Source organism: Salvelinus alpinus, chromosome 17 (assembly GCF_045679555.1).
Source record: "Salvelinus alpinus chromosome 17, SLU_Salpinus.1, whole genome shotgun sequence".
NCBI classification, from domain to species: Eukaryota; Metazoa; Chordata; class Actinopteri; order Salmoniformes; family Salmonidae; genus Salvelinus; species Salvelinus alpinus.
This window is the reverse complement of record NC_092102.1, coordinates 13,149,749-13,176,643: the sequence shown is the minus strand read 5'-3', so window position 1 is coordinate 13,176,643 and position 26,895 is coordinate 13,149,749. Positions and strand designations below refer to the sequence as shown.

Sequence of the window (26,895 nt, the reverse complement as noted above, 5' to 3'; positions counted from 1 at the left end):
GTATGTGCGTGTGTGTCTCTCTGTTTGTGTCTGTGTATGTGTGTGTGTGAGCATGTGTGTTTGAGCATGTGTGGGTGAGCATGTGTGTGTCCACGTGCATGTCCGCGTGAGTGTGTGTGTGTGTAATTGTGTGTGTGTGTGTGCATTGAATGAAATAAAAACGGCAACACATCCATAAAACATAGCCCTTAGACGTTTCAGCTGAAAGCAGTTGGTGCACTTTATTCTTTAGCAGCCAAAGTTGAATGAGAGGGAGAGTGGGGAGAGTGTATACTAGCAGGTTAATGGCCCATCTTAAGTAGGGTCCTTAGTGCCTGAGGTAGCCTGAGTGGGAGAGCATGCAGGCAGGGCCCAGTCTTATTAGACCCTGGGTCAGGAACAATAGGGCTGGTGTGTGTGTGTGTGTGTGTGTGTGTGTGTGTGTGTGTGTGTGTGTGTGTGTGTGTGTGTGTGTGTGTGTGTGTGTGTGTGTGTGTGTGTGTGTGTGTGTGTGTGTGTGTGTGTGTGTGTGTGTGTGTGTGTGTGTGTGTGTGTGTGTGTGTGTGTGTGTGTGTGTGTGTGTGTGTGTGTGTGTGCGCGCAGTGTTGGGGAAGCTACTTCTAAAAATCTAGTTTACCAAGCTGTCAATTACTTCACACTGGAAGAAGTTAAGCTACACTAAAGTTATCCCTATGAAAAATATAGTTTACTGAACTAAAGTTACTTTGAAAAAGTAGTTAAATACATCCAAACTAGTTATTGAAAAATAGTCATATCTAAATCTGAAATATCATAGACTACAAATTGCAAGAACAGATCCTTCTGGAGTCAGATGTTAACAAAGTAAACACACAAACTATGTTTAAACTTAGAATAAGGCAGGTCTGATCCCGAAAAGAAAGACAATTATTGCTTGCTGTGTGTGCTTGAATGCATTTGTTAGTGTGTGTGCGTGTGTACATTTCCCACTATAGGATATCTCTTTACTAGCCTGTATAGAGACATATGATGGATATGGAGTGGAGATAACTCCTTGATGCTGACTCACCCCCTGCATCTCTATAGCTCCATGCATCACCTCTCTGACAGCAGCACTGAGCGGCCACACCCTTCCCTGCCCTGCCCTGCTCTCTGTCTCTGTCTCCATCTTAGGACTGCTATGGTAGCCCCTCCTCTCTCTCTCTGTCTCTCTGTCTTAGGAATGCTTGTTAGTCACTTTGACAGACACAACCCTACCATGCCCTGTCTCTGTCTTAGTTAGCCAACCCTGGTCTGCTCACTCTGTCTCTGCTAGCTAGCCAGTCTAACATAACCCTGCCCTTCTCTCTCTCTTTCTCGATTCGTCTTTCCTCGATTTCTCATGTCATCGCTCCTCACTTCTTTCTCAAAGGCCATTGGAGGAGAAGGTCCAAGGAGAAGGAAGCGAAGGGAGAGGACGCAAGGGATCGAGGAAAAGACTAATTGAGAACGAGCTATTGTCTCAGCACTGCTAGTGAACTATGGAAGCTATAGAGATAGGACCAGGCAGTCGCTGGACTCAAATTGTAAACACAGCACTTTGCCGATGAAGGATGGTAAACCACACAGCTAATTGACAAAGTTATAAGGCAGATGTATTAAGTTATGGACTATATAGTCTTCGTAACCCTCCCTCTATTGGTTGTTACTGTAGTATCATTATTATTGCTGAGTTCAGTTACATAACAGCTAGATCTCTTTGTTTAGTTTCTTTATGGAGGTGGCTGATGACTACAGTGATGATGGGCCAATCAGAAATGACACCCTATTCCTTAGATAGTGCATCTTATTTCATATAGTACACTACAGTACGGTATAGAAGGTATGCACTTTTCATGAATAGGGTGCTGTGTCAGTCACAGCCAGTGTTTTTCCCCATGATTACCGACCACTCTCTGCTACTGGCCCATGGTGTTGGTTAGTTTGTGAAATATATCCTTCATGATCACAGTTATCACGTAGAGAGGTTATCATAGAGAGGTATCACATAGGGAGGTTATCATAGAGAGTTATCACATAGGGAGGTTATCATAGCGAGGTTATAACATAGAGAGGTTATCATAGAGAGTTATCCCACAGAGAGTTTATCATAGCGAGGTTATAACATAGAGAGGTTATCATAGAGAGTTATCACATAGGGAGGTTATCATAGAGAGATATCTCACAGAGAGTTTATCATAGAGAGATATCACATAGAGGGGTTATCATAGAGAGTTATCACATAGGGAGGTTATCATAGCGAGGTTATAACATAGAGAGGTTATCATAGAGAGGTATCACATAGGGAGGTTATCATAGAGAGATATCCCACAGAGAGTTTATCATAGAGAGATATCACATAGAGGGGTTATCATAGAGAGTTATCACATAGGGAGGTTATCATAGAGAGATATTCCACAGAGAGTTTATCATAGAGAGATATCACATAGAGGGGTTATCATAGAGCGTTATCACACAGAGAGTTTATCATAGAGCATTATCACACAGAGAGGTTATCATAGATAGTTATCACATAGAGAGATTATCATAGAGCGTTATCACACAGAGAGGTTATCATAGAGAGTTATCACATAGAGAGGTTATCATAGACCGTTATCACACAGAGAGTTTATCATAGAGCATTATCACACAGAGAGGTTATCATAGATAGTTATCACATAGAGAGATTATCATAGAGCGTTATCACACAGAGAGGTTATCATAGAGAGTTATCACATAGAGAGGTTATCATAGAGCGTTATCACACAGAGAGTTTATCATAGAGCATTATCACACAGAGAGGTTACCATAGATAGTTATCACATAGAGAGGTTATCATAGAGAGTTATCACACAGAGAGGTTATCATAGATCGTTATCACATAGAGAGGTTATCATAGATCGTTATCACATAGAGAGGTTATCATAGATCGTTATCACATAGAGAGGTTATCATAGAGCGTTATCACATAGAGCGTTATCACATAGAGAGGTTATCACATATAGAGGTTATCACATAGTGAGATTATCATATGGTGAGGTTATCATAGAGTGTTATCACATAACGAGGTTATCATAGAGTTATCACAGAGATCATATAGAGGGGGATGTGTTGTAAACAGTGGGAATATGTGTAATGTAAAGGGGTTATAAATACAGTTACAAGCAGGAGAAGAAGAATATAGTCTCCTTCCTGCAGAGGACAGGGATGTATTTTACCTGGCAGGAGAAATGAGGTCCGTGTGTTCTACAGACTAGAGAGAAGGGAGAAGGGGTACACTACAGTACAGTGGATAAGCAGTGTCATGGTAACTGGAGGGGCGTGTAGAAGAAGAAGAATCGAGAGAAGAGGAAAGAAAGGAACAAGGTCTTCTTGCATAAAATAACAAAAAAAGAAGGAAGGAAAAGAAGGGAGAAAGAAAGTGTTTGAAGCTTGGGAGAGAGAGACTCGGGCAGAACTGACCCGGCCAGTGAGAGGGGGTATACGCCATACCAAGCTCCAGTACTGCAGTTAGGGCATACATTTTGTATAGGAAATGGCTGTTGAGGCATTCAGCCCAGCCAAGTCAGGCAGGCAGGCAGTGCACTAATGTCAGGACGGAGCACTTAGGCCGAGCCTGAGCGCACTGCCTCTCTCTCTGCCTGTAACTAACGACGGGCTTGGAGGCTGGGGAAGCAGAGGAGGGGAGGGGTCTGCATGTGTGAGATGGAGAGGAAGAGAGAGAAGGCAGCGGTAGAAGCATGTCCGACTCGAGCGCTACAGGACTCATCGGTAATAAGGTATTGTGTTGCTCTCTGTTTCTTTCTCTCTCTCTCTCTCTCTCTCTCTCTCTCTCTCTCTCTCTCTCTCTCTCTCTCTCTCTCTCTCTCTCTCTCTCTCTCTCTCTCTCTCTCTCTGCAGCATCAGGCCATCTGTCTGTCTTTCCATCTGCTCTCCGTTTCCACAATCTGGTACCTCTCTTCTAATCTAATGCTCTAATGCTCTTCTCCTCCTCACTCTCCTCCTACCGCTCCTCTCCTCTGGTACCGCTCCCTCTCTCCTCTCTTCCGTGCTCTACCCCTCCTCATGTTTTCAACGTGCTCTACCTACCTCGGTAGAAAGCCTGTTCTTGTTCACTCACTCTGTAAGCATAACCCCCACTCTTCCTCTGCCTTTCCCCTTCCTCGTCAGGTATACAGGAACACATGTCTTTCCATCTCTCCTCTCTGGACTTTCTCTGCTCCACGTTGTACTTTGCATGTTGCTGTTGCTATCTTGTCTGAGATATTTGTGCTGAATACCGAGTTTGGAAATTATAAAAGGGGATCAATTCAGTTAAAAGATATAGAATTGTATAACAAGTATGACATGTCATAAGAGATTTTATATAAAACAAATTCAAACTAAATCGTGTTATCTCAATCAACAAAAACGTGGGTTTACAAAAACAGAATCTGAGCGGCTGAATGGAAATTGTCCATGAGTTTGTCTGTTATTGGGGGGAAAGTGGTATTATTATTATCTATATGGGGCTCCTGAGTGGCACAGCGGTCTAAGGCACTGCATCTCAGTGCTAGAGGCCTCACTACAGACACCCTGGTTCAAATCCAGGTTGTATCACAACTGGCTGTGATTGAGAGTCCCATAGGGTGGTGCACAATTGGGTCTGGCCGGTGTAGGCCATTATTGTAAATAAGAATTTGTTCTTAACTGACTTGCCTAGTTAAATAAGTAAAATACTGAGAGATGCTGACTCAACTGACTGCTGTGTGTGGGGTGCCACCACCTGGACAAACTATGTCATGTATTATTCGCTGAGAAAATGCTTTCTTATTTTCTTGTCAGAGAGGAATACGTGAAATGTGTGTCTGTGAGAGGGTGGTAGCTACTGTCGGCAATGTGCAAGGGTAGCATACCCTACCCCTGCACATTTACTCGGTTCTGGTATGTATACAGCCAAGTTATTGTTACTCATTATTTCTCTCTCTCTCTCTCTCTCTCTCTGTCTCTCTCTCTCTCTCTCTCTCTCTCTCTCTCTCTCTGTCTCTCTCTGTCTCTCTCTCCCTTTGTCTCGCTCTCTCTCTCTCTCTCTCTCGCTCGCTCGCTCGCTCTCTCTCTCTCTCTCTCTCTCTCTCTCTCTCTCTCTCTCTCTCTCTCTCTCTCTCTCTCTCTCTCTCTCTCTCTCTCTCTCTCTCTCTCTCACTCTCTCTCTCTCTCTCTCTCTCTCTCTCTCGCTACACCACATATGTTACAGCCACGCCAACTGAATGTCATCCCCTTCTAGGATCTTGTGTCTCTTCTAGTATCACATGGCTGTATTGATCTGATCTCAGTGTTGTGTGGTTGGCAGTGACTTCTTAGGGTGATCTTTTAAAGCCCTGGTATGATATATGGTGGATGTTGCAATGATTGTTGTTATAGGCGATACAGTAGTCTTCAGAATAACAAGCTGGCTCATCATTTGAAAATGATATAATTCAACTGGTGTCTGACAACAAGTTCTTGGCAAAAGCGAACAACGGGTTTGGTTTTGCTCAGATTCACAGACCAGGGAAGTGGAAATTGGAATAATCTAAGAGATATACTCTAGCTATGGTGTGGGACTGTGAGATCAGGACAGTGTCAGAGAGAGAGGGCCTTTATATCCATCGAGTCTCTTCCGCTCTACCCCTCTCCCCTCCTTTTCCCTGCTCTCCGACCCTCTTTCCTCTCCCCTCCTCTCTCCTCCGGTCTCTCACACTTTACTCTGAGGATGCACTGGGTGGAACTTGACAGAATCCGGCCGGTGTTCCAACTTGCTGCCACTGGAAAGAGAGAAATTGCATGTATTCATGGGATGCCAAGGGAATTGACCATGTTTCATAATTTTCCTTCAATTTGCAAGAGGCTGAACGTATCTCACAGGAGAAAGCATCCGAGCGAGCGAAACAGCGCCCTTCTGTCTCTCTATGTGTAGGACACCTATCTGATGCTGTCTGGTCCAAACGAGTATGACATTGTTGCCGCCTATAGCATTGAAGGCAAACGAAGCCAGTGAGCATCTGGCCTCCCCATCTGGCCATTCAGCGTTGAGCTCAACCATGAATGGTCCTGGCGCACCAAAGAAAATTGTCAAGGGAAGCCAGCTTGGATTTGGCGTCACTCCTATGAAATCCCATTGATAGCATACGTCATTGACAGAAAAACTTGATTTGTGTTTTCCTCAGCGGGCCTGCTTAGCCAGCTAGCTAAAATTGTCCCTTTCCTAAATTAACCATGGATGGAGATAGGGACTTGTACTTGTGGTTTTACTTAATTCTCTGTACTAGCCAATGATTATAACGGCGATTCTGATCCAACCATTAATTCATACATTTTTGTGCCCCTGGCCTGAGAGGATGGAAGTTGAATATATAGCTAGATGTAGAATGCCAAAGTTAACTAGCTAACGTTGCCCATGAATGGAAGTTAGGCTAGCGAGCAAGCATTTTAGCCAGGTAGCCAAGGACAACAAAAACTAAAAGTGTGTACTGTATGACAGAGTGATAGACTGTTTCGTCAACATGAACGAGAGAAGGATGGCATTCTCTACAATTAGGGTAAGTCAACATTTTTTTCTACTTGCACGAACACGCACACACACACACACACACACATACAGAAATCAGAACCATGGACAGCCACATCATATTGAGCTTATGTTGATTGGACTAAATTGTCACTGTATTAGACGAAGCAGAGGTGATTTGATGATGCTGACATGTTGAAGTTGAAATGGTGCTGGAATAGTGGAGGCAGCCCCTGTTTTCTTTGTGACTTGCGGTAACTCTCCGTGGTTCTAAATCAATAGTTGTTTAGTGGTCCGAAAATGTCGGAAACATTAACTTGCTTGACCATGCTGTCGGTCATGAAACTGTCTGTTACTGTACATGCAATATGCTTTGTGCACTTCACTGGACAGAGGTTGCTGTCCGGTTTTGTGATTTTATTCTGCACTGTGTCTTCTTATCATCTCGTCCTTTAGGCCTATGTATCACGGTCGCAGGGCATATGAATGAACAGGTTACAGTGCAAACAAAGCAATTATCACCACACATGGGTTGTAATATGGCATTGGTTGGGCCCCCCAGGTAGCATAAGAACATGGTGGTTGGGGTTACACCTGCATGCAGAAAGGCATCTAATGTGAAACACATGCAACTGTTTACTGTATTAGTCACTCCCATCCGCAGCACTGCTAATCATTATCATAAGGCATTATAAAGGCTCATAGATGCTTATAACAAGTTATAGAGCGTTAGCATAGATGATATGTTAAAACACACACAATATATTTTTCAGGGTATTATGTATTAGTCTCATCCGCAGCACTACTAACCAAACTGAACTAGCCTCTTTCTTGTTAATTCTGCTTTGTTTCGTCCTGTGGTCGAAGTATCTTTAGACGCCAGCCCCTCTCGGCACGCGTTGGTATTTAAATGATATCCACACTGTACTCTGGATCGCTAAATCCAGCCTGGTGCCCAAATGATTTTGGGACGAGGGGATGGGGAGAGAGGGGAGGAGATAGGTGAAAGAAAGAAAGAGATAGATCAAGCCCCAAATGTTTTGGGATGGGGGAGAGAGAGGGGAAGAAAGGGAGCAGGGGGTGGAGAAAGACAAGTTTTAAAAAAAGAAGAAAAAAAGAGAAAAGCTGTGCTCTGGATCGAGCCTGCAGAAATGACTTGGGAGAGGGGAAGAGGGAGGGAGGGAGGAAGAGGGAGGGAGGAAGAGGGAGGGGTGGAGAAAAAAGAGAAGGCTGCCTGCTGTGCCGTTGTTATTGAGCTATATTTGGAGCTGTATTTGGAAGTGGTGTGTGTGGGTGTTTATGTGTATCAGCCTGGCATGTGAGGAGTCAGTCTTCCTCTGGTGTGTGTGGGTGTTTATGTGTATCAGCCTGGCATGTGAGGAGTCAGTCTTCCTCTGGTGTGTGTGGGTGTTTATGTGTATCAGCCTGGCATGTGAGGAGTCAGTCTTCCTCTGGTGTGTGTGGGTGTTTATGTGTATCAGCCTGGCATGTGAGGAGTCAGTCTTCCTCTGGTGTGTGTGGGCCAGCTGGGACTGAAAGGAGACGGGGATTGGAAAGCGGTGACGGTGAGTGGAGAGCATGTTGGGTTTAGGGCTGACCGAGGAGGGGGAGATGTATTTTTACCCATGACAGGTTGGTCTGACAGTGAGCTGATACGATGAGGCAATTAGTGTCTTGGACTGCTCTTCCTTTAACCAGGTTTCTTTCCGAAAGTGTTGAGATATTTTAACAACTTGATACCTACCCTGGTTATGCTCTTCATGTCTCCAAAGTTATGGCTGTGATTGTGTGGTGACTTACTGATGGTGGGCGATATGAACTTGATAATACTGTTTAGATTAGAAGATACAAGTATGTTCAGAATAGTGTGTACTCCTTTGTGGCTGAATGTGGTTGCAGCATCTATTGCAGCACAATCGACGGTAGACATACTGTATATAAGACAAGGTTTCCCTTCATTCACTTTAGTAAATAAACATTGGAACGCTACCATATGTACTGCATGTTGTTGCAGTGCTTGCCTCACACACATGCTCCCCAGAGTGGACTGCTTTGGAAAGCAGGAACTGAAGAGGAACTGGAACTGCCAGTCCCAGCTAGGCAGGTCCCATGGGTGCAGGGCCAGGGCCAGGCCAGACAGGTACCTGCAGCAGGTAAAGGGACAGAACGTGCTCATATCAGGTACTGGAGCAGGGAGTCCACATAAAGCCATCTGATCTGAAGTAATGGGTGACACTGAGAGCTTGGATTTGAATGATAGAAACATTATCAGCAATACAGTCGAAGTAAGTTTACAGGAAATGGGCTCCTCTGTGGTGTTATGTTTCTCCCCTTCCTGTAGGCTGACTCTCTCGTTCTTCCTCTCTCTGCCTCTCTGTTTCTATGTCTCTCTGTCTCTGTCTTCTCCCTCTCTCTCTCGTTCTCTGTCTTCTCCCTCCCTCTCTCTGTCTCTGTCTTCTCCCTCTCTCTCTCGTTCTCTGTCTCTCCCTCCCTCTCTCTAGGGTTCAGCTGATTCCTACACTAGTAGACCCTCGGATTCCGACGTGTCCCTGGAGGACGACCCCGAGGCGTCTCGGCTTGAAGCCGAGCGCCAGGCCCAACTGCAGCTGGAGAGAGCCAAGGTAGGTAACCTCTCCTCCATCCGCTAGTCAGAGAGCCAAGGTAGGCAACCTCTCCTCCATCCGCTAGTCAGAGAGCCAAGGTAGGCAACCTCTCCTCCATCCGCTAGTCAGAGAGCCAAGGTAGGCAACCTCTCCTCCACCCGCTAGTCAGAGAGCCAAGCTAGGCAACCTCTCCTCCACCCGCTAGTCAGAGAGCCAAGGTAGGCAACCTCTCCTCCATCCGCTAGTCAGAGAGCCAAGGTAAGCAACTACTCCTCCATCCGCTAGTCAGAGAGCCAAGGTAGGTAACCTCTCCTCCATCCGCTAGTCAGAGAGCCAAGGTAGGCAACCTCTCCTCCATCCGCTAGTCAGAGAGCCAAGGTAGGCAACCTCTCCTCCATCCGCTAGTCAGAGAGCCAAGGTAGGCAACCTCTCCTCCATCCGCTAGTCAGAGAGCCAAGGTAGGCAACCTCTCCTCCATCCGCTAGTCAGAGAGCCAAGGTAGGCAAACGCTCCTCCATCCGCTAGTCAGAGAGCCACGGTAGGCAAACTCTCCTCAATCCGCTAGTCAGAGAGCCACGGTAGGCAACCTCTCCTCCATCCGCTAGTCAGAGAGCCACGGTAGGCAAACTCTCCTCCATCCGCTAGTCAGAGAGCCACGGTAGGCAAACGCTCCTCCATCCGCTAGTCAGAGAGCCACGGTAGGCAAACTCTCCTCAATCCGCTAGTCAGAGAGCCACGGTAGGCAAACTCTCCTCCACCCGCTAGTCAGAGAGCCAAGATAAGCAACCTTTCCTCCACCCGCTAGTCAGAGAGCCAAGATAAGCAACCTCTCCTCTACCCGCTAGTCAGAGAGCCAAGATAAGCAACCTCTCCTCCACCCGCTAGTCAGAGAGCCAAGATAAGCAACCTCTCCTCCATCCGCTAGTCAGAGAGCCACGGTAGGCAAACTCTCCTCCACCCGCTAGTCAGAGAGCCAAGATAAGCAACCTCTCCTCCACGCGCTAGTCAGAGAGCCAAGATAAGCAACCTCTCCTTCACCCGCTAGTCAGAGAGCCAAGATAAGCAACCTCTCCTCCACTCGCTAGTCAGAGAGCCAAGATAGGCAACCTCTCCTCCACGCGCTAGTCAGAGAGCCAAGATTAGCAACCTCTCCTTCACCCGCCTGTCAGAGAGCCAAGATAAGCAACCTCTCCTCCACCCGCTAGTCAGATAGCCAAGATACGCAACCTCTCCTCCACCCGCTAGTCAGAGAGCCAAGATAAGCAACCTTTCCTCCACCCGCTAGTCAGAGAGCCAATATAAGCAACCTTTCCTCCACCCGCTAGTCAGAGAGCCAAGATAAGCAACCTCTCCTCCACCCGCTAGTCAGAGAGCCAAGATAAGCAACCTCTCCTCCACCCGCTAGTCAGAGAGCCAAGATAAGCAACCTTTCCTCCACCCGCTAGTCAGAGAGCCAAGATAAGCAACCTTTCCTCCACCCGCTAGTCAGAGAGCCAAGATAAGCAACCTCTCTTCCACCCGCTAGTCAGAGAGCCAAGATAAGCAACCTCTCCTCCACCCGCTAGTCAGAGAGCCAAGATTAGTAGAGTTAGTAAGCAGAGTCAGGAGTTTAGTTAGTGAATTAGCTTGAAGCCAAACGTCAGGCCCAACTGAGCTATGGTAAGAGTTCAACTTTAGTCAGTAGAGTTTATATAGGAGTTTATTCAGGCCCAACTGAGCTATGGTAAGAGTTCAACTTTAGTCAGTAGAGTTTATATAGGAGTTTATTCAGGCCCAACTGAGCTATGGTAAGAGTTCAACTTTAGTCAGTAGAGTTTATATAGGAGTTTATTCAGGCCCAACTGAGCTATGGTAAGAGTTCAACTTTAGTCAGTAGAGTTTATATAGGAGTTTATTCAGGCCTAACTGCCCCTGGAGAGAGCTAAGGGGAGTGACCCTTCTTCAAGCTCTCTTCTCCCCTGCAACTATTCCTCTGATCGTAAATGTGAATGTGTTCTCAGGCAACTAAGTGTTGAATATAAAAAATGAATATGAAGTCTGTTATTCAGGCCCAGAGAGCCAAGGAGAGATCCCCCATAGGATGGAATATCGTCAGGTAACAGAATCCTTTCATAAACACTTCATATATGTTGTGTCTCTCTCTGTCCTCCCCAGTCGAAACCGGTAGCATTTGCAGTGAAGACCAACGTGAGTTACTGTGGGGCTCTAGATGGGGAATGTCCTGTCCAAGGTGCTGCTATCAACTTTGAAACCAAAGACTTTCTACACATAAAAGAGGTGAGTGGAGTTCCGTATGCGTCATCATCAACAATCCCTGTCACCATATCACGATCACATATATTATCTCCACTAAATACATTTCGCTTAACCAGTGCCTATTGTAACATAGTCCTTACACGTTGACAATATGTAAGACCATGACTTTGACAGGCATCTCTTTCACTTCAGTTACTAAGACATTAGCCACATTAACCACTGCTGCCATATTGTTGGAACAGTATTGACATTTTGTCTCTTTGTCTGCAGAAATACAGCAATGACTGGTGGATCGGTCGGCTGGTGAAGGAAGGGGCGGACATCACCTTCATCCCCAGCCCGGTGAAACTGGAGGCCATGCGGATCAAACAGGAACAAAAACAGGCACAGAGGTCAGGGTTCATCCTCTCTCATACATCCCCATGCTACATTCCAAATCTCTTTCTCAGTTGTCTTTCCTTGATTCCTTGTGTCCTCCCCTACCATCCTCTCCCTGCCTCCTCAAAACGTCAGCAAGGAATTCCTTGCATGGCAGACGGGAGCACAGTTGGCAGCTCAGTTGGTAGAGCGTTGCGCTTGCAATACCAGCATAGTGGGTTCAATTCCCGGTTCTGCCCTTACGTGTAATGTATGCATGCATGATGTAAGTCGCTTTGGCTAAAAGCTTCTGCTAACTGGCGTATATTTATTATGTTAAGCAAGGAGAGGATTCAAGGAAAGATAACATTGTTCTCAACCTGTTCTCACGCACCATGTTGTTGTCCTACAGGAAAGCAGCGAACACATCGTCCAGCTGGAGGTCCACACCACCATCTGCAGGTGATTGACCTCACGCTTCTGTCTCGTACCTGATTTCTGTAAAGTGATGGCAAAGACAAATGTCCATCATGGATGGACAACACAATTCTATACTGCGCTATGTAGCAAAGCCTGTTTATTCATTGGAACCAACCATGTGCACAGTATCCTGAGTTAAATGAAGTAATTCAGGAAGAATGCCTGAAATTCATATCCCAACCCTGACAGTGTTGCTGCTTTTTACTGGAGGAATGGGTATCAAAGAGCCACAGGATATCCTCTTCTCAGACACTATACCATCTGCTCTCCATAAATAGACATGCGTCTTTGCTTTAATGCTAAATCTGTTTTCTCTTGTTTTTACAAGCCAAACAGAAGCAAAAGCAGGTATGTTGGTCATGCAGGTTATTCTACTGTGTGTCAAATCTAGGAATAAAAATGGTACCCCCTGTATATAGCCTCCTTATTGTTATTTTATTCTGTAACTTTTTTTTTGCTACTTCTTTTTTTGTTGCTGCTTTAGTTTATTTAGTAAATATTTTCTTAACTCTTATTTTCCTTAAAAATGCATTGTTGGTTAAGGGCTTGTAAGTAAGTATTTCATGATAAGGTTGTATTCGGCGCGTGTGACAAATACAATTTGATTGATTGATTTCTTGATGTATAAAATACTCTACTCCACAGTCTTTTGTTCTTATTTAATTACACTTTGGTAGATCCTATTCTCAATGACTGGGGGGGGGGGGGTATGCTTAGCCTTGTAATTACCAGGCTGTTTATCGCTCCGTGTAACAACATTTTGGGAATTTTCAATACATTTCCTGATTTTCCCAAAATCCCGGTTGGAGTCTCCCAGAATAAGAAGGGAATGAGCAGACAACCAGGGAATTTATTAAAAGTTCCCAGAATTTTGCAACCCTAAGTGGAACAGAATGTAAGCTTGCGAGACTTCCGGATGTTTGTATGAGGTTAGGTTATGCTTGGGCCCAGACTTTTCCCTGACCACATGATCTGACCAGGAAAAACTCAGGGCTCTATTATGGTCTTTAAAGTATAAGTTGTTCCAAGCCCAGTGTGTGTGTCTCCTGTGCAGACAGAGCATCTCCCACCCTATGATGTTGTTCCCTCCATGAGGCCGGTGGTGTTGGTGGGGCCCTCCCTGAAAGGCTATGAGGTGAGAAGCTGGTCGATACACACACATGCAAGTACACACGCACACACACCCTCACAGAGACACACAAGTATGCACGCAAACACGCAAACACACAAACTTCCATTCCATTAGCCCATTAGGCCAACCCCATAAACTTATTATGATCAAATTACACTACATTATGATACAGTAACTCTATGAATCATGTGCTGCCCACTCACAATCACATAGAAAATCAACAAGTAGCCTATGTCTTATACTGCACATGCCCCATACAGATTACAATAGATGTGTAGGGATATAAGGGATATAAGATGATACTGCATGCCATTTGACTGTAATGAGCTTGACAAACAAACAAGTCTGCACAACTATAAGGCATATAATTAGATGAAATCTCTCTCTGCTTTAACATTTTCACTCTGCCTCTGCCACTCTCTCTCTCTCTCTCTCTCTCTCTCTCTCTCTCCTGTGTGACTGTGGAGGCTGAGAGCCAAGCCGTTTGTTTTGTGTGTCTGTGAAATATTTATGCATTTCTCTGGTGATGTGCTTTGGGGATGCTCCGGAGGCATACGTCAGCCTTCTCTCTCCCCTTCTCCATCCCTCACTCGCTCTGTCTTTCTCTTCTTCTCTCATTCTCGCTCTCTTTGTCTGTCTCTGCCTTTCTCTCTCTCCCTTTCTCCTTCTCTCCCTCTCGCCTCCCCCTCTCCCTCTCCAAGACAGCAGGGAAGTTGCAGCAGTAGGAGTTCTTGGTTTTATCCCCTATTTCACAAGGCATCTTTTTATTTGTATTTTTTTATAGACGGCCACGCCTCGCCTCTCACACACACACACACACAGGCTGGGCCAGGCAAAGGTTTCTCTGTCTGCTCCTCCACAGAGATTACCGCTCTCTAAGCTCCACTGCCACAGTCAGACTAACATTGTCTTTAGTGAGATGGAAAGAAAGGAACACGTAGACCCATGTTGTCTACTTCCTATAGTTACACAAACAGACCACACACATAGATCTGTCCTTATTTAATTAAGGATATAGAGATGTTGGTTCCTTGACTTTCTAAGTATTTCAGAGAGGGAGGGTGGGAGGGAGAAGGGGAGGCCGAGAGAGAGGATTTTTTGGTGAACAATGGCCAAATCAGATACAAAGTGACATTCAGTTGACCATCTCCATATTTATTTGTTATCGCCATCGAAATGCTAGATCCAACAAGAACATCAAGGGGTTAGAAATCCAATGTCAATGTTTGCCGATGGCTCAAGTTTTTTTTACGTCCGCAATCTAGATCCCTGCACAGTCTCATTGAAGATTTTGATCACTTTTCTAGTCTCTCTGGACAAAAACCTAAGTATGACAAGTGTACCATATTACTTATTGGTAGTTTACCAATACAACGAGCGGATGGTGAAGTAGACATACTTGGTATTCATACAGTATCTCAAAAAATCTAAATGTTCTTACCACAACCAATTTCAATAGACATTTTGGAATTAACTCTTTGCTCTTATCACAGTTTGCTTGGATGTTTGCATCATGCAGTTCTATGCAACTGTAGGCCTTATAAAAAATGTACTCACATCTGTCATCACTATTATGTTGATTGATTGATTCCAGTTAATAATTTTGGATTGAAAACGTATTGGCAGTCTAGCCAGCCCAATGTTGAATATAAACCAAATTTGATCACATTCATATTTTCTCCTGATACACAAATGGACTATAAATACATAACGTTACCAATTAGTTTACCCTGAACAAATGGACAGGGCACATAGGCTGTATGCATCTGCTCTTATTAGTAGCCTACAGTTGATCAGACTGAAAAATGGTCTCGTTTTCATCACATACAGCATGTCAGAGCTCTAATGTTAAGGTGTAGGCTCTGCTGCTGCAACATTTATATCATGAGTTTTTGCTTGTGTCTGTCCGGAGTGATTATGTGTTTTCATCTTTGCTAAATAAATACCGGAGGAAAGTGGAAAGCCTACTTGAGCGCACGCGAAATGGATGATGCGATGGAAGCTATGAAATCAGTCGGAAGTTCGATATGTTCTGCATTGTTACGTGGAATTAACTCTGCGAGCTCATTGTAGTTTCCCTTGTCGGAGGAACTGTCCCTCTCGTAGTGTCCTCTATAAACCTATTCTTGCATGCCCAAAAAACGCAGTGGTGTTGATAAGCCGCTTGAGAACATCGCTGTTTCTTCTAACGTTCTCGTTGTGTCGCGCAGTTTGAATACGCAGACCTTCGTCATGATCGATGCAGCTTTTTCCCAGAAGCTTGAATCTGATGCGGGCATTTATATGCTGCCTGCTAAACGATCTATATTCTTCGGGTCACTGTACCCACCTTTTGACCAAGGCTCAGATTTTCCAAAGAGCGGGCAAGGCCAGCAATACAGGCGGCTTGATGAAAGGCTCCTTGCTAACCAGCTATACTTTTGATACCAGTTGGTATTGAACGCCCTCAACTGTTCATCCTTCTTCATGAAACTTATCTCAGGCAGAGGTCGACCCTCACTTTTAATTTGCACCGTGTACCCCAGAGAATGAAAGAGGTTCTTCAACAAAAAGACCACAACATTTTCGGCAGCGTTGGCCATTCTACCATTCTGGCGGAGAAAACTGCACAATCGCGCTGGTAATTTTAGTTAGCTAGCTACTGAAGTTAGCAAGGCACATTTAAATAAATTGCACTAGCTGGACACAAAAATAAAGTTCTAAAACCAATAAAACAATTTATAATATACTTCCTCCGTGTCCTGTAATTGAAAAAAATAATTTGAATTTAAGAATATTTAAAAAAAATGGTCAACTATCACTTTTCACTCTTAATCTCTATCCAACAATGTCACCAAGCTTCTCAACACATAGAACCCCCATAATGCTCTGTGGCATAATCCCAATACAACTCGCTAGGTTCATTCTCTAATCCTAATTCTATGATTGGATGGACAACATGTCAGTTCATACAGCAACATTTTTGATTGGTTGGAGGACGTCCTCCGGAAGTGGTCATAATTACCATGTATGAAGTCAATGTAGCCAAAGGAGGACGGAAGCTAGCTGTCCTCCGGCTACACAATGGTGCTACCCCAGATAGTGCTGTTGAAGTTACTGTAGACCTTCACTGCAAAACAGTGTATTTTAAACAGTTATTTGGTGACATATGAATATATTTAATACAGCTTTATCTAAAATGATAACTTTTTTAATGTTTCACTATTTTTATTTTTATGAAATTTCACCGAGGAGGATGGGCCTCCCCTTCCTCCTCTGAGGAGCCTCCACTGATGCCAATATAAGGGGCATACAACAATCTCAGCTCTGTAGATTTTGCTGCGAAGAGTATTGGTATTGCTCCTATGTAGCTTGTTTCTGGTCACAGAAAAAATCACAACATTCACTTAAAATTAACCTTACAAATAGCAGTGTTGGGCAATTTAGAAATCCATATTCAATCAATCAATAATATAATATTACTCGTAGGAAATGTTTTCAACTTGAGCTCACAATCTGTGGATACTATGCGATTAGATAGGTTAAAAATTCATGTAAAACATCACAGCACAATTGAAAAATATATGGCATATGGAAACCAAACGAGGGTGGTCTATGGTGACAGGTGGGATGGGCTGAGAGTGGCTGGGATTGGGATGGGATTAAAGAGCTGATGTATGGTAATGTATTATTGTTATGTGACTGCTGTATAGAAAAGTACCATGTATGTAAAATGTATGTAGATGTGGCAAAAGAATATGTGTCCTCCTGAAGAGGGGGGGGGGGGGGGGCTTAATAAGTATCCAGTTGACCAATCATAAGGTTCACTGCAGCGCAGCGATCAGTGGGGGGTGGTAAGTGCGTTGTTGTGATCGGGAGGGTGGTGTGTTCAGGAAGTGTCAGCATTTGAAGGCCTGTAGACCAGTGTCTGTGATGTCACCGATAACATGCTCTGGAAGACTATTCCATATATGGACAGCAGTGTGTAGGAAGCTTCTGTCCAGGGAGCATGTTGTGGTGAACGATAGTTTTGACTAGATAGTATACAGTTTACGTCATAATTGACCAGAATGGACTTTTCGTAGCAGGTTAGGAGAACTTAGAAAGTCTAAGCCCTTGGGGGGGGGGGGGTTCTAAGCTGACATGTGGAATTGTTTTAAGATGGTCATAGCATGGATCATTTAGCTATTTGATTTTGAATGTTCGGTAAATTGACAGAGGCGGTCTCCTATTGTTATACCACCGAAATGTCACGAATAAGGACACTAACATGACGTCCATTCTAAAACCTCTATGACTCTGGCCATGACATTCAGGGGTCAGTGCTCTCTCCTAACCAATCACCATCCTCCCCTCTGTGTTCCAGGTAACGGACATGATGCAGAAGGCCCTGTTTGACTTCCTGAAACACAGGTTTGATGGGAGGTGGGTACAGCCAGAACCACTACAGAATAAGTTGTCAAATTGTTTTGTGAAAATGCTTGCTGATTTTGAATGCAGTGTACCCGCTTGTGTGGCTGGAATTGTATTCTTAAATAGTCCAATTAAATTGAATCTATCCATCTAAATGTATCTATCTTTTCAGAATCTCTATCACACGGGTGACTGCTGATCTGTCATTAGCCAAAAGGTCTGTACTGAACAAGAAGGCCATCATGGAGAGGTCCAACACACGCTCCAGTCTAGGTGAATGGAGGATGACTTCTGCATCCCTCATCAGCTTTTTTATTTACTGAAATTCTGGAGCTTTCAAATGTTCATCTTTATTCTGGGTCTGGAATAGCCCTCAGTCAGTCCTGTGGGAAATTGTTTAGACAGCTGTGTTGATGGTTGTACTATATCACTCAGGACCGACATCACACTTTCTCTTCTCTCTTCTCTGTACTTACTTGGCCTTCTGTGGTTCTGTTGGTCTGTGCTACCTGACTGTAATTCTCTCTGTGTGTTGGGGTGGTAGCTGAGGTCCAGAGTGAGATTGAGAGAATTTTTGAGCTGGCTAAGACCCTACAGCTTGTAGTTCTGGATGCAGACACCATCAACCACCCAACACAACTCCTCAAAACATCCCTGGCTCCTATCATCGTTTATGTTAAGGTGTCCTCTCCAAAGGTAAGGACTGATCCACTACCTGCACACTGTCAGTCAGTCAACAAAAGAGCCAGCGAGACAATCAGCCAGCCCGCCCGCCAAATCAGTCAGCTAGCCAGCTAGTCAGCCAGACAGTCAGCCAATAAGCCAGTCAGCCAGCTAGTCAGCCAGCCAGACAGCTAGTCAACCAGTCAGCCAGCTAGTCAGCCAAACAGTCAGCCAGTCTGCCAGCCAGCCAGTAAGCCAGTCAGTCAGTTAATATTTTTCTCCCCTCTCCCAGGTTCTTCAGAGGCTCATCAAATCTCGGGGGAAATCTCAAAGTAAACACCTCAACGTACAGATGATGGCAGGAGACAAACTAGCACAGTGTCCACCCGTATGTAATGAAAATAATACTTATACATTTATTTCCATTGTACAACAATCCCAAAGTGTACGGTACTGTCTTTCCACTATAATGGAATGCGTGCACTCACCAGTTAGGGTTAGCAGCATTCCCTTGAGGTTTACCGTTTAGATAAAGTGTTCATTTGAGTTGGGTTTTTGACGTTGCCATCTACAGTGCATTCGGAAAGTATTCAGACCTCTTCTTCCACATTTTGTTACGTTACAGCCTTATTCTAAAATGTATTAAATAAATGTTTTTCCTCATCAATCTACACACAATACCCCATAATGACGAACCGAAAACAGGTTTTAGAAAGTTTTGCAAATGTATAAAAAGTAACAAACAGAAATACCTTATTTACATAAGTATTTAGACCCTTTACTATGAGACGCGAAATTGAGCTCAGGTGCATCCTGTTTCCATTGATCATCCTTGAGATGTTTCTACAACTTGATTGGAGTCCACCTGTGGTAAATTCAGTTGATTGGACATTATTTGGATTGGCACACCCCTGTCTCTATAAGGTCCCACAGTTGACAGTGCATGTCAGAGCAAAAACCAAGCCTCTAGGTCGAAGGAATTGTTCGTAGAGCTCCGAGACAGGATTGTGTCGAGGCACAGATCTGGGGAAGAAAACCAAAAATGTCTGCAGCATTGAAGGTCCCCAAGAACACAGTGGCCTCCATCATTCTTAAATGGAAGAAGTTTGGAACCACCAAGACACTTCCTAGAGCTGGCCGCCCAGCCAAACTGAGCAATTGGGAGAGAAGGGCCTTGGTCAAGGAGGTGACCAAGAACCCAATGGTCACTTCCAGAAGGACAACCATCTCTGCAGTACTCCACCAATCAGGCCTTTATGGTATGGCCATTCCTCAGTATGGCCATTATGGCCATTCCTCAGTAAAAGGCACATGACAGCCCGCTATGAGTGCCAAAAGGCACCTAAAGGACTCTCAGACCATGAGAAACAAGATTCTCTGGTCTGATGAAACCAAGATTGAACTCTTGAAGCGTTACGTCTGGAGGAAACCTGGCACCATCCCTACAGTGAAGCATGGTGGTGGCAGCATCATGCTGTGGGGATGTTTTTCAGCGTCAGGGACTGGGAGACGAGTCAGAATTTAGGGAAAGATGAATGGAGCAAAGTACAGAGCGATTCTTGATGAAAACCTGATCCAGAGAGCTCAGGACCTCAGACCGGGGCGAAGGTTCACTTCCAACAGGACAACGACCCTAAGCACATAGCCAAGACAACTCAGTAGTGGCTTTGAGACAAGTCTCTGAATGTCCTTGAGTGGCCCAGCCAGAGCCCGGACTTGAACCTGTTTACACATCTCTGGAGAGACCTGAAAATAGCTGCGCAGCGACGCTCCCCATCCAACCTGACAGAGCTTGAGAGGACCTTCAGAGAAGAATGGGAGAAACTCCCCAAATACAGGTGTGCCAAGCTTGTAGCGTCATACCCAAGAAGACTCAAGGCTGTAATCACTTCCAAAGGTGCTTCAACAAAGTACTGAGTAAAGGGTCTGAATTTATGAGGAAAAATAACTATTTAATCCATTTTAGAATAAGGCTATAACCTAACAAAATGTGGAAAAAGTAGAGCGGTCTGAATACTTTCCGAATGCACTGTATCTCATCTCTCAGGAGATGTTTGATGTGATCCTGGATGAGAACCAGCTGGAGGATGCATGTGAACACCTGGCAGAGTACCTGGACATCTACTGGCGCGCCACTCACCTGCCCTGTTCCACCCCCCTCAACCCCCTATTGGACCAGAGCGTGGTCACCCCGCCCTCTGCTAACTCCAGCCAACAGGCAAGCTCCTCTCAGCATGATATTTGATGACCAATAGGTTCCATGCATGTCTTTTTTGCAATTGTGCTGTGCATTTTTATTAATGCGGTTCCTGAAATTGTGCAGCACGACTGAAAAAAGAAATATGACATTGTATGCCACCAAATAATCTGGCCCTGAATCTGTGGTCATTCTGCTGCTTGCTATTCTCTCCTTTATCCTTGTCTTTCTGTGTTTCCAGTTCTCAGAGACTCAAGAGTTAATAGAATGATCACTACCTAGCTACCACAGACTCAGACCTGGGTGAGTAGGACCACCTCAACAGTCACTATCCCTCCCTACACTCTTAGAAAAACAATTGTTCCCCAGAACCTAAAAGGGTTATTCGGCTGTCCCCATAGGAGAACCATTTGAATAACCCTTTTTGGTTCCAGGTAGAACCCTTTTGGGATCCATTTATTTATACCTGGAACCAAAAAGGGGACAGCCGAAGAACCCTTTTTCAAAGAGTGTACCATTTTTCTTTATTCTTTATTCTGCTCTACTCTGTTTTATTCTATAAGAAGCAGCCACTGCTGTGGTTCAGAGGTAAGGGGTCAGAAGTCCGAGGTCACTGGGGGTCACGGGGGGACCAGGGGTCGGCAGCATTCGTTCGTGTCTGGATAGGCACCATCTCCACAGGCCTGCCCCTCTCAATCCTGGAGAGGTAGAAGGAGATGGACGACAGGGGGACAGGGCAGCTTGCATCTGAGATAGACAGCAGGAGAAGGCGGTTGAGGAGCAGTAAGAGGAGCATGACGAGGAGGAGGAAGAGGAGAACACCCCCCAACCCCCGAAAAAGACGGACCCCCACCTCCACGCTGCCCCCTGCTGGAGAGTCCTCCCAGAGTCCCCTGACTGATCCCACAGCCACATGATGCTTCTCAGGGCCACGCACTGCAACAGCACTCAAAGGGAAAACAAACCAGAGCAGCGACCGGACCGCCAGCTTGACCCAGACCAAACCCTCTCGCCCCTTACATCCCCAAACCTCACTCTTCGCCCCCACCCTAACCCTCAGCGCTATTAGCACTCAAAACCACTTAGCGATAGCACCCAAACAGTTATGTAAAACCCAAACTTTCACCACTGAACCAACCCATGTGTTTCCACTAAGGGCAGGCCTTTCCAGACACAGATGGGTTGGTCCAGGTCTGGTTCACACTCTGAAACAACAAATGTAATCTAATGCTTAATAATGCTTAGACTGTTGCATAGTGTGGCATAGGTCTCTTTCTAAAATCACTGTCCAATCAGAATTTATGAATGTGCTTAGAGTACAGTACAGTAGGGAAGAGTACAGTACAGTAGGGAAGAGTACAGTAGGGTAGAGTACAGTACAGTAGGGTAGAGTACAGTACAGTAGGGAAGAGTACAGTACAGTAGGGTAGAGTACAGTAGGGTAGAGTACAGTAGGGTAGAGTACAGTAGGGTAGAGTACAGAACAGTAGGGTAGAGTACAGTAGGGTAGAGTACAGTAGGGTAGAGTACAGTAGGGTAGAGTACAGTACAGTAGGGTAGAGTACAGTAGGGTAGAGTACAGTAGAGTACAGTAGAGTACAGTACAGTAGGGTAGAGTACAGTAGGGTAGAGTACAGTAGGGTAGAGTACAGTAGGGTAGAGTACAGTAGCCCCCCACAAACAACAACTCCTCTCTTTAAAGCTCTAAGGTTTCTTAAGCTTTCTAAAGATGTACTGAGGAACATGGCAATGAAAGACAATGACATATCTCCCATATTACACACCATTTCTGGATGGCTTCCGCCACCGCCATTTTCTATGAGTCGCGATTTAAAGATTGGACCAAATTGTTTGCTGTAATAAGGGCACACTGGGCAGTAGCAGAGTGCACCACCGTGTTCCGATGTGTTCAGGTACCTGGTCAGTACCGTATGTAATGAGCAGAACCGTTCTCTTCCTTTATTGCTTGCGTTCTCTTGCTTGATAGCTTGTTTTTTTCATGGCCTGTTTGGTATTGTGTTCCCGTAATAGACTGGTGTTGTAGGCCTTATATAGTGACACAGAGGAATAAAGTATGCATGAATCAAAGCACATCAAAGCACATTATCAAAGCACAAACTTGCACATTGCCATCTACAGCTCTTGTGTATCTTTATCATGTTTCAACAGAATGTATCAACAGAAGGTCAGAGTAGCTGCGCCATTAAATTCACCAATCAGATCGCAGGCGGGGACCCAGGTGGAGGAGTCAGACCACACACGTTTGCTTGTACTTTTTTATTTATTTTTATGACCAAAAACATCATCAGTACTTGAGGAGATACATTAACCATGTGTAAGTTCAAAACGTTTAGGGCACACAGAAAAATCTCCCTAAAACCAATTCCAGTTTCTCCTTAATGTATTCTTGCATGCCTTATCACTGTACAGCCCACATTACAGGACTTTACTGTATCTCTCCTCCCACTGTTCAACCTGTCAGGATCCAATCTGCTCTCTCCTCAGACACTACATTACACTCAACTTAAGCAGTTAATTAGCACTTCTGATAACAAGTTCAGTTTAAGTTCTGATAAAAAAAGTTTAGTTAAAGTCCCAGCGCTTGAATGATGAGTAGCCTATAAAGACTATGCTTCCACAATAATTCAGTTCTCATGAATTATGATGTAAATCTACCTATCCGCCTATTCTACTGTTATCAAAGATTGTCCGTTTCACTTCCTGTTTTTCTTTCGTTGGGAGCGAGGGACCTCTAGTGTTGGGCTTGTGTTATGACACCTGAAGTAACACGTTACTGAATGTCATCCAACGTAATACCATCGCCCAAATGTCAACTCATGTATCTGAATAAAAGAGATATATTCACTAGTGATACTGCTCTGCTTGAGGACAAGGAGAATGATGATATGTCGCCAATATGTAGATCAAAAACTATTTTTATGAGCTTCCAACCCTTACAGGAGCTACATGTACGTTTTCGCATTGTAGTAATACATACCTGAAGCTTTCCCAAGCAAACAAGACCATAAATCACAGAGCAGGATGCATCTCACTATAGAAAAACACTCACATGCCATTAATTGATCATTATTGCTATATCATTACAAAACTGTATATGAATTACATGAATTACTACCACAGTTATTTAATCAAATGTATGTGCATGATATATCATATTTATTTTAGTAGAAAGACATATTTATTTTACAAGTAGAAGGGCTTTCCAGGATCATAGTCAGTCACTGGAGCTTTTCACATCTCATTCTAAAGAGAAAATGAACTGATGACTTGCATAGCCAATTAATTACATGATGTATGCACTCTAAGGTCACTACCTGTATTGTATAATTAATATTCATTCTCAGTTCTTCCTCAGTGATAACAAGGTGCACAAAATCTATAAACTGTAGACAGAAAATCATCTGGAAAATGTACTGTAGGTCTACTTGATCATGTCTTCAAAGCCTCATAAGCATGTATTTATACATAAATTGTGTATTTTCTCCCTTTTTAGTATGAAATGCGGAATCTGTCCAAAATGGCACCCTTTTCCCTTTTGCCATTTTCCCTATATAGTACAATATATAGGGAATAAGATGCTGTTTCAGATGCAACCACAGTGGTTATTTGGAACCATCTCGAGCGTTGCCTCTATTGAGCGTTCCCTAACCTAACATGTTACAATTTCTCAAAATTGTATAAAGGCTGGCTTATACTTCTACTTGGTCTAAGGATATGTCTGTAGACCACTAGATGGCGACCTCAGACAGTCAGTCGTTAGACCTACTGTAACGCAACCTTGAGACTTGAGAACTACAAAACATACACACCAACCAAGCACAGTTCCACCACTGAAACACAACAATCAGCATCAATCCCAGTTGCAAATATTAAATTTTTCATGCAGGTAATTTATATAAATAATAATATAAGTAAAATTGATGGATATCCAAGGCACATGTTTTTCCCAATTATCAATGTCTATTGTTTTGCTTTAGTTTTTCCAGACATACCTAAATTCTGTACGCAATACAAAGTCTTCTAGCATTGACAAGACAGTAGCTGAGACTATCAAGACTTCTCTTCTGTTTAAGACGGGGTAAGAATTGCACTATTTTCATTTTATGTCTGCTTTATATTTATAATGCTATAAATGCACTAAATGTAACTCTGCTGTACCCACCACCTACAATACTGAGTATGATGTCTGGTGTGATAACCCATGTCTATGACTTCAGAAAAGTCAACAAATGAAATGTCCTACTACTGTACCTAATTATGTACAGAATGCATCTGATTTCAATAACACATTATGAAGAATAAGAAACAAAATAAATAAACTGAACGTTTTATTGATGCTTACAAACGGTGTGGTTATTTTATTTCTGAAAACAACAAGTAACCACAGTAGTTATTTGGAACCATTTTGAGCTGCTACCGAGTGACTATAGTGGCTAACGCCCTTGTCCCGAAGCTAGCACCAGTTAGCCTCGAGCCAGGCGCATCTCCCGGCTAGCAAATGAAATTACTCCAGCTACAATACCTATTTTGCCAATTGGCCTGGACCCTTTGACGACACGGAGCCCCGTCGATCCATCACGACTGGTCTGCCAACGTAATTCCGTCCGTTGTGCCCTCAACCGGCCTTTGCCGGACGTCGATGAAGACACTTCTGCTAGCCCCGGCCTGCTAACTTTATGAACGCCGTGTCTCTGCTTGCTAGCGTAATAACGACTACCTAACAGCTTCCCTGTTTCATCTATTGCTGTTCACTGGACCCTATGATCACTTGGCTACATAGCTGATGCCTGCTGGACTGTTCATTAATCACGGTACTCCATTTTGTTTATTTTGTTTATCTGTCGGCCCCAGCCTTGAACTCAGGCCCTGTGTGTAGTTTACTGTCCCTCTCTGCCCATTCATTGCCATTTTACCTGTTGTTTTAGTCTTAGCTGATTAGCTGTTGTTGGCTTACCAGTTGTTGTCTTAGCTAGCTCTCCCAATCAACACCTGTGATTGCTTTATGCCTCACTTTATGTCTCTCTCTAATGTGAATATGCCTTATATACTGTTGTTTAGGGTAGTTATCATTGTTTTATTTTACTGCGGAGCCCCTAGTCCCACTCAACATGCCTCAGATACCTCTTTTGTCCCATCTCCCACACATGTGGTGACCTCACTTAGCATAACTAGTGCCTCCAGAGATGCAAACTCTCTCAGCGTCACTCAATGCCTAGGTTTATCTCCACTGTACCCGCACCCTACCATACCCCTGTCTGTACATTGTGCCATGAATCTATCCTACCACGCCCAGAAATCTGCGCCTTTTATTCTCTGTCCCCAACGCACTAGACAACCAGTTTTGATAGCCTTTAGCCGTACCCTCATCCTACTCCTCCTCTGTTCCTTGGGGGATGTAGAGGTTAACCCAGGCCCTGTGTGTCCCCAGGCGCTCTCATTTGTTGACTTCTGTAACCATAAAAGCCTTGGTTTCATGCATGTTAACATCAGACGCCTCCTCCCTAAATATGTTTTACTCACTGCTTTAGCACACTCCGCCAACCCTGATGTCCTTGCCATGTCTGAATCCTGACATGGGAAGGCCACCAAAAATTCTGAGATTTCCATCTCCAACTACAACATTTTCCGTCAAGATAGAACTGCCAAAGGGGGAGGAGTTGCAATCTACTGCAGAGATAGCCTGCAAAGTTCTGTCATACTTTCCAGGTCTATACCCAAACAGTTCGAGCTTCTAATTTTAAAAATGAATCTCTCCATAAATAAGTCTCTCACTGTTGCAGCCTGTTATAGACCCTCCTCATTTCCCAGCTGTGCCCTGGAGACCATATGTGAATTGGTTGCCCCCTGTCTATCTTCGGAGTTTGTTCTGTTAGGTGACCTAAACTGGGACATGCTTAACACCCCGGCCATCCTACTATCTAAGCTTGATGCCCTCAATCTCACACAAATTATCAAGGAACCCACCAGGCACAACCCTAAATCCGTAAACATTGACACCCTCATAGATATTATCCTGACCAACTTGCCCTCCAAATACACCTCTGCTGTTTTCAATCAGGATCTCAGCGATCACTGCCTCATTGCCTGCATCCTTTATGGGTCCGAGGTCAAACAACCACCCCTCATCACTGTCAAACGCTCCCTAAAACACTTCTGCGAGCAGGCATTTCTAATCGACCTGGCCCGGGTATCCTGGAAGGATATGAACCTCATCCTGTCAGTAGAGGATGCCTGGTTGTTCTTTAAAAGTAATTTCCTCACCATGTTAAATAAGCATGCCCCTTTCAAAAAA

The 26,895-nt window shown here is 44.4% G+C and overlaps 1 protein-coding gene across 2 annotated transcripts; it reads left to right on the top strand.

Moving 5' to 3' along the window:
* The first annotated feature begins 3,397 nt into the window (after positions 1-3,397).
* On the top strand, positions 3,398-24,938 carry LOC139542178 (voltage-dependent L-type calcium channel subunit beta-4-like). 2 transcript variants are annotated; one of them, XM_071347285.1, is made up of 14 exons: positions 3,398-3,755; positions 9,004-9,123; positions 11,260-11,382; positions 11,632-11,753; positions 12,131-12,180; positions 12,527-12,546; positions 13,253-13,333; positions 17,676-17,734; positions 17,895-17,995; positions 18,267-18,418; positions 18,678-18,773; positions 20,433-20,603; positions 20,824-20,885; positions 21,146-24,938. In XM_071347285.1, the coding sequence occupies exons 1-13, from the start codon at positions 3,717-3,719 to the stop codon at positions 20,851-20,853; spliced, it is 1,164 nt and encodes a 387-aa protein (XP_071203386.1). In that variant the 5' UTR covers positions 3,398-3,716; the 3' UTR covers positions 20,854-20,885; positions 21,146-24,938. The 2 variants fall into 2 exon arrangements, with proteins under 2 accessions (XP_071203386.1, XP_071203385.1); XM_071347284.1 differs by having other exon boundaries at positions 3,399-3,755; positions 21,149-24,938.
* The last annotated feature ends 1,957 nt before the right edge of the window (positions 24,939-26,895 follow it).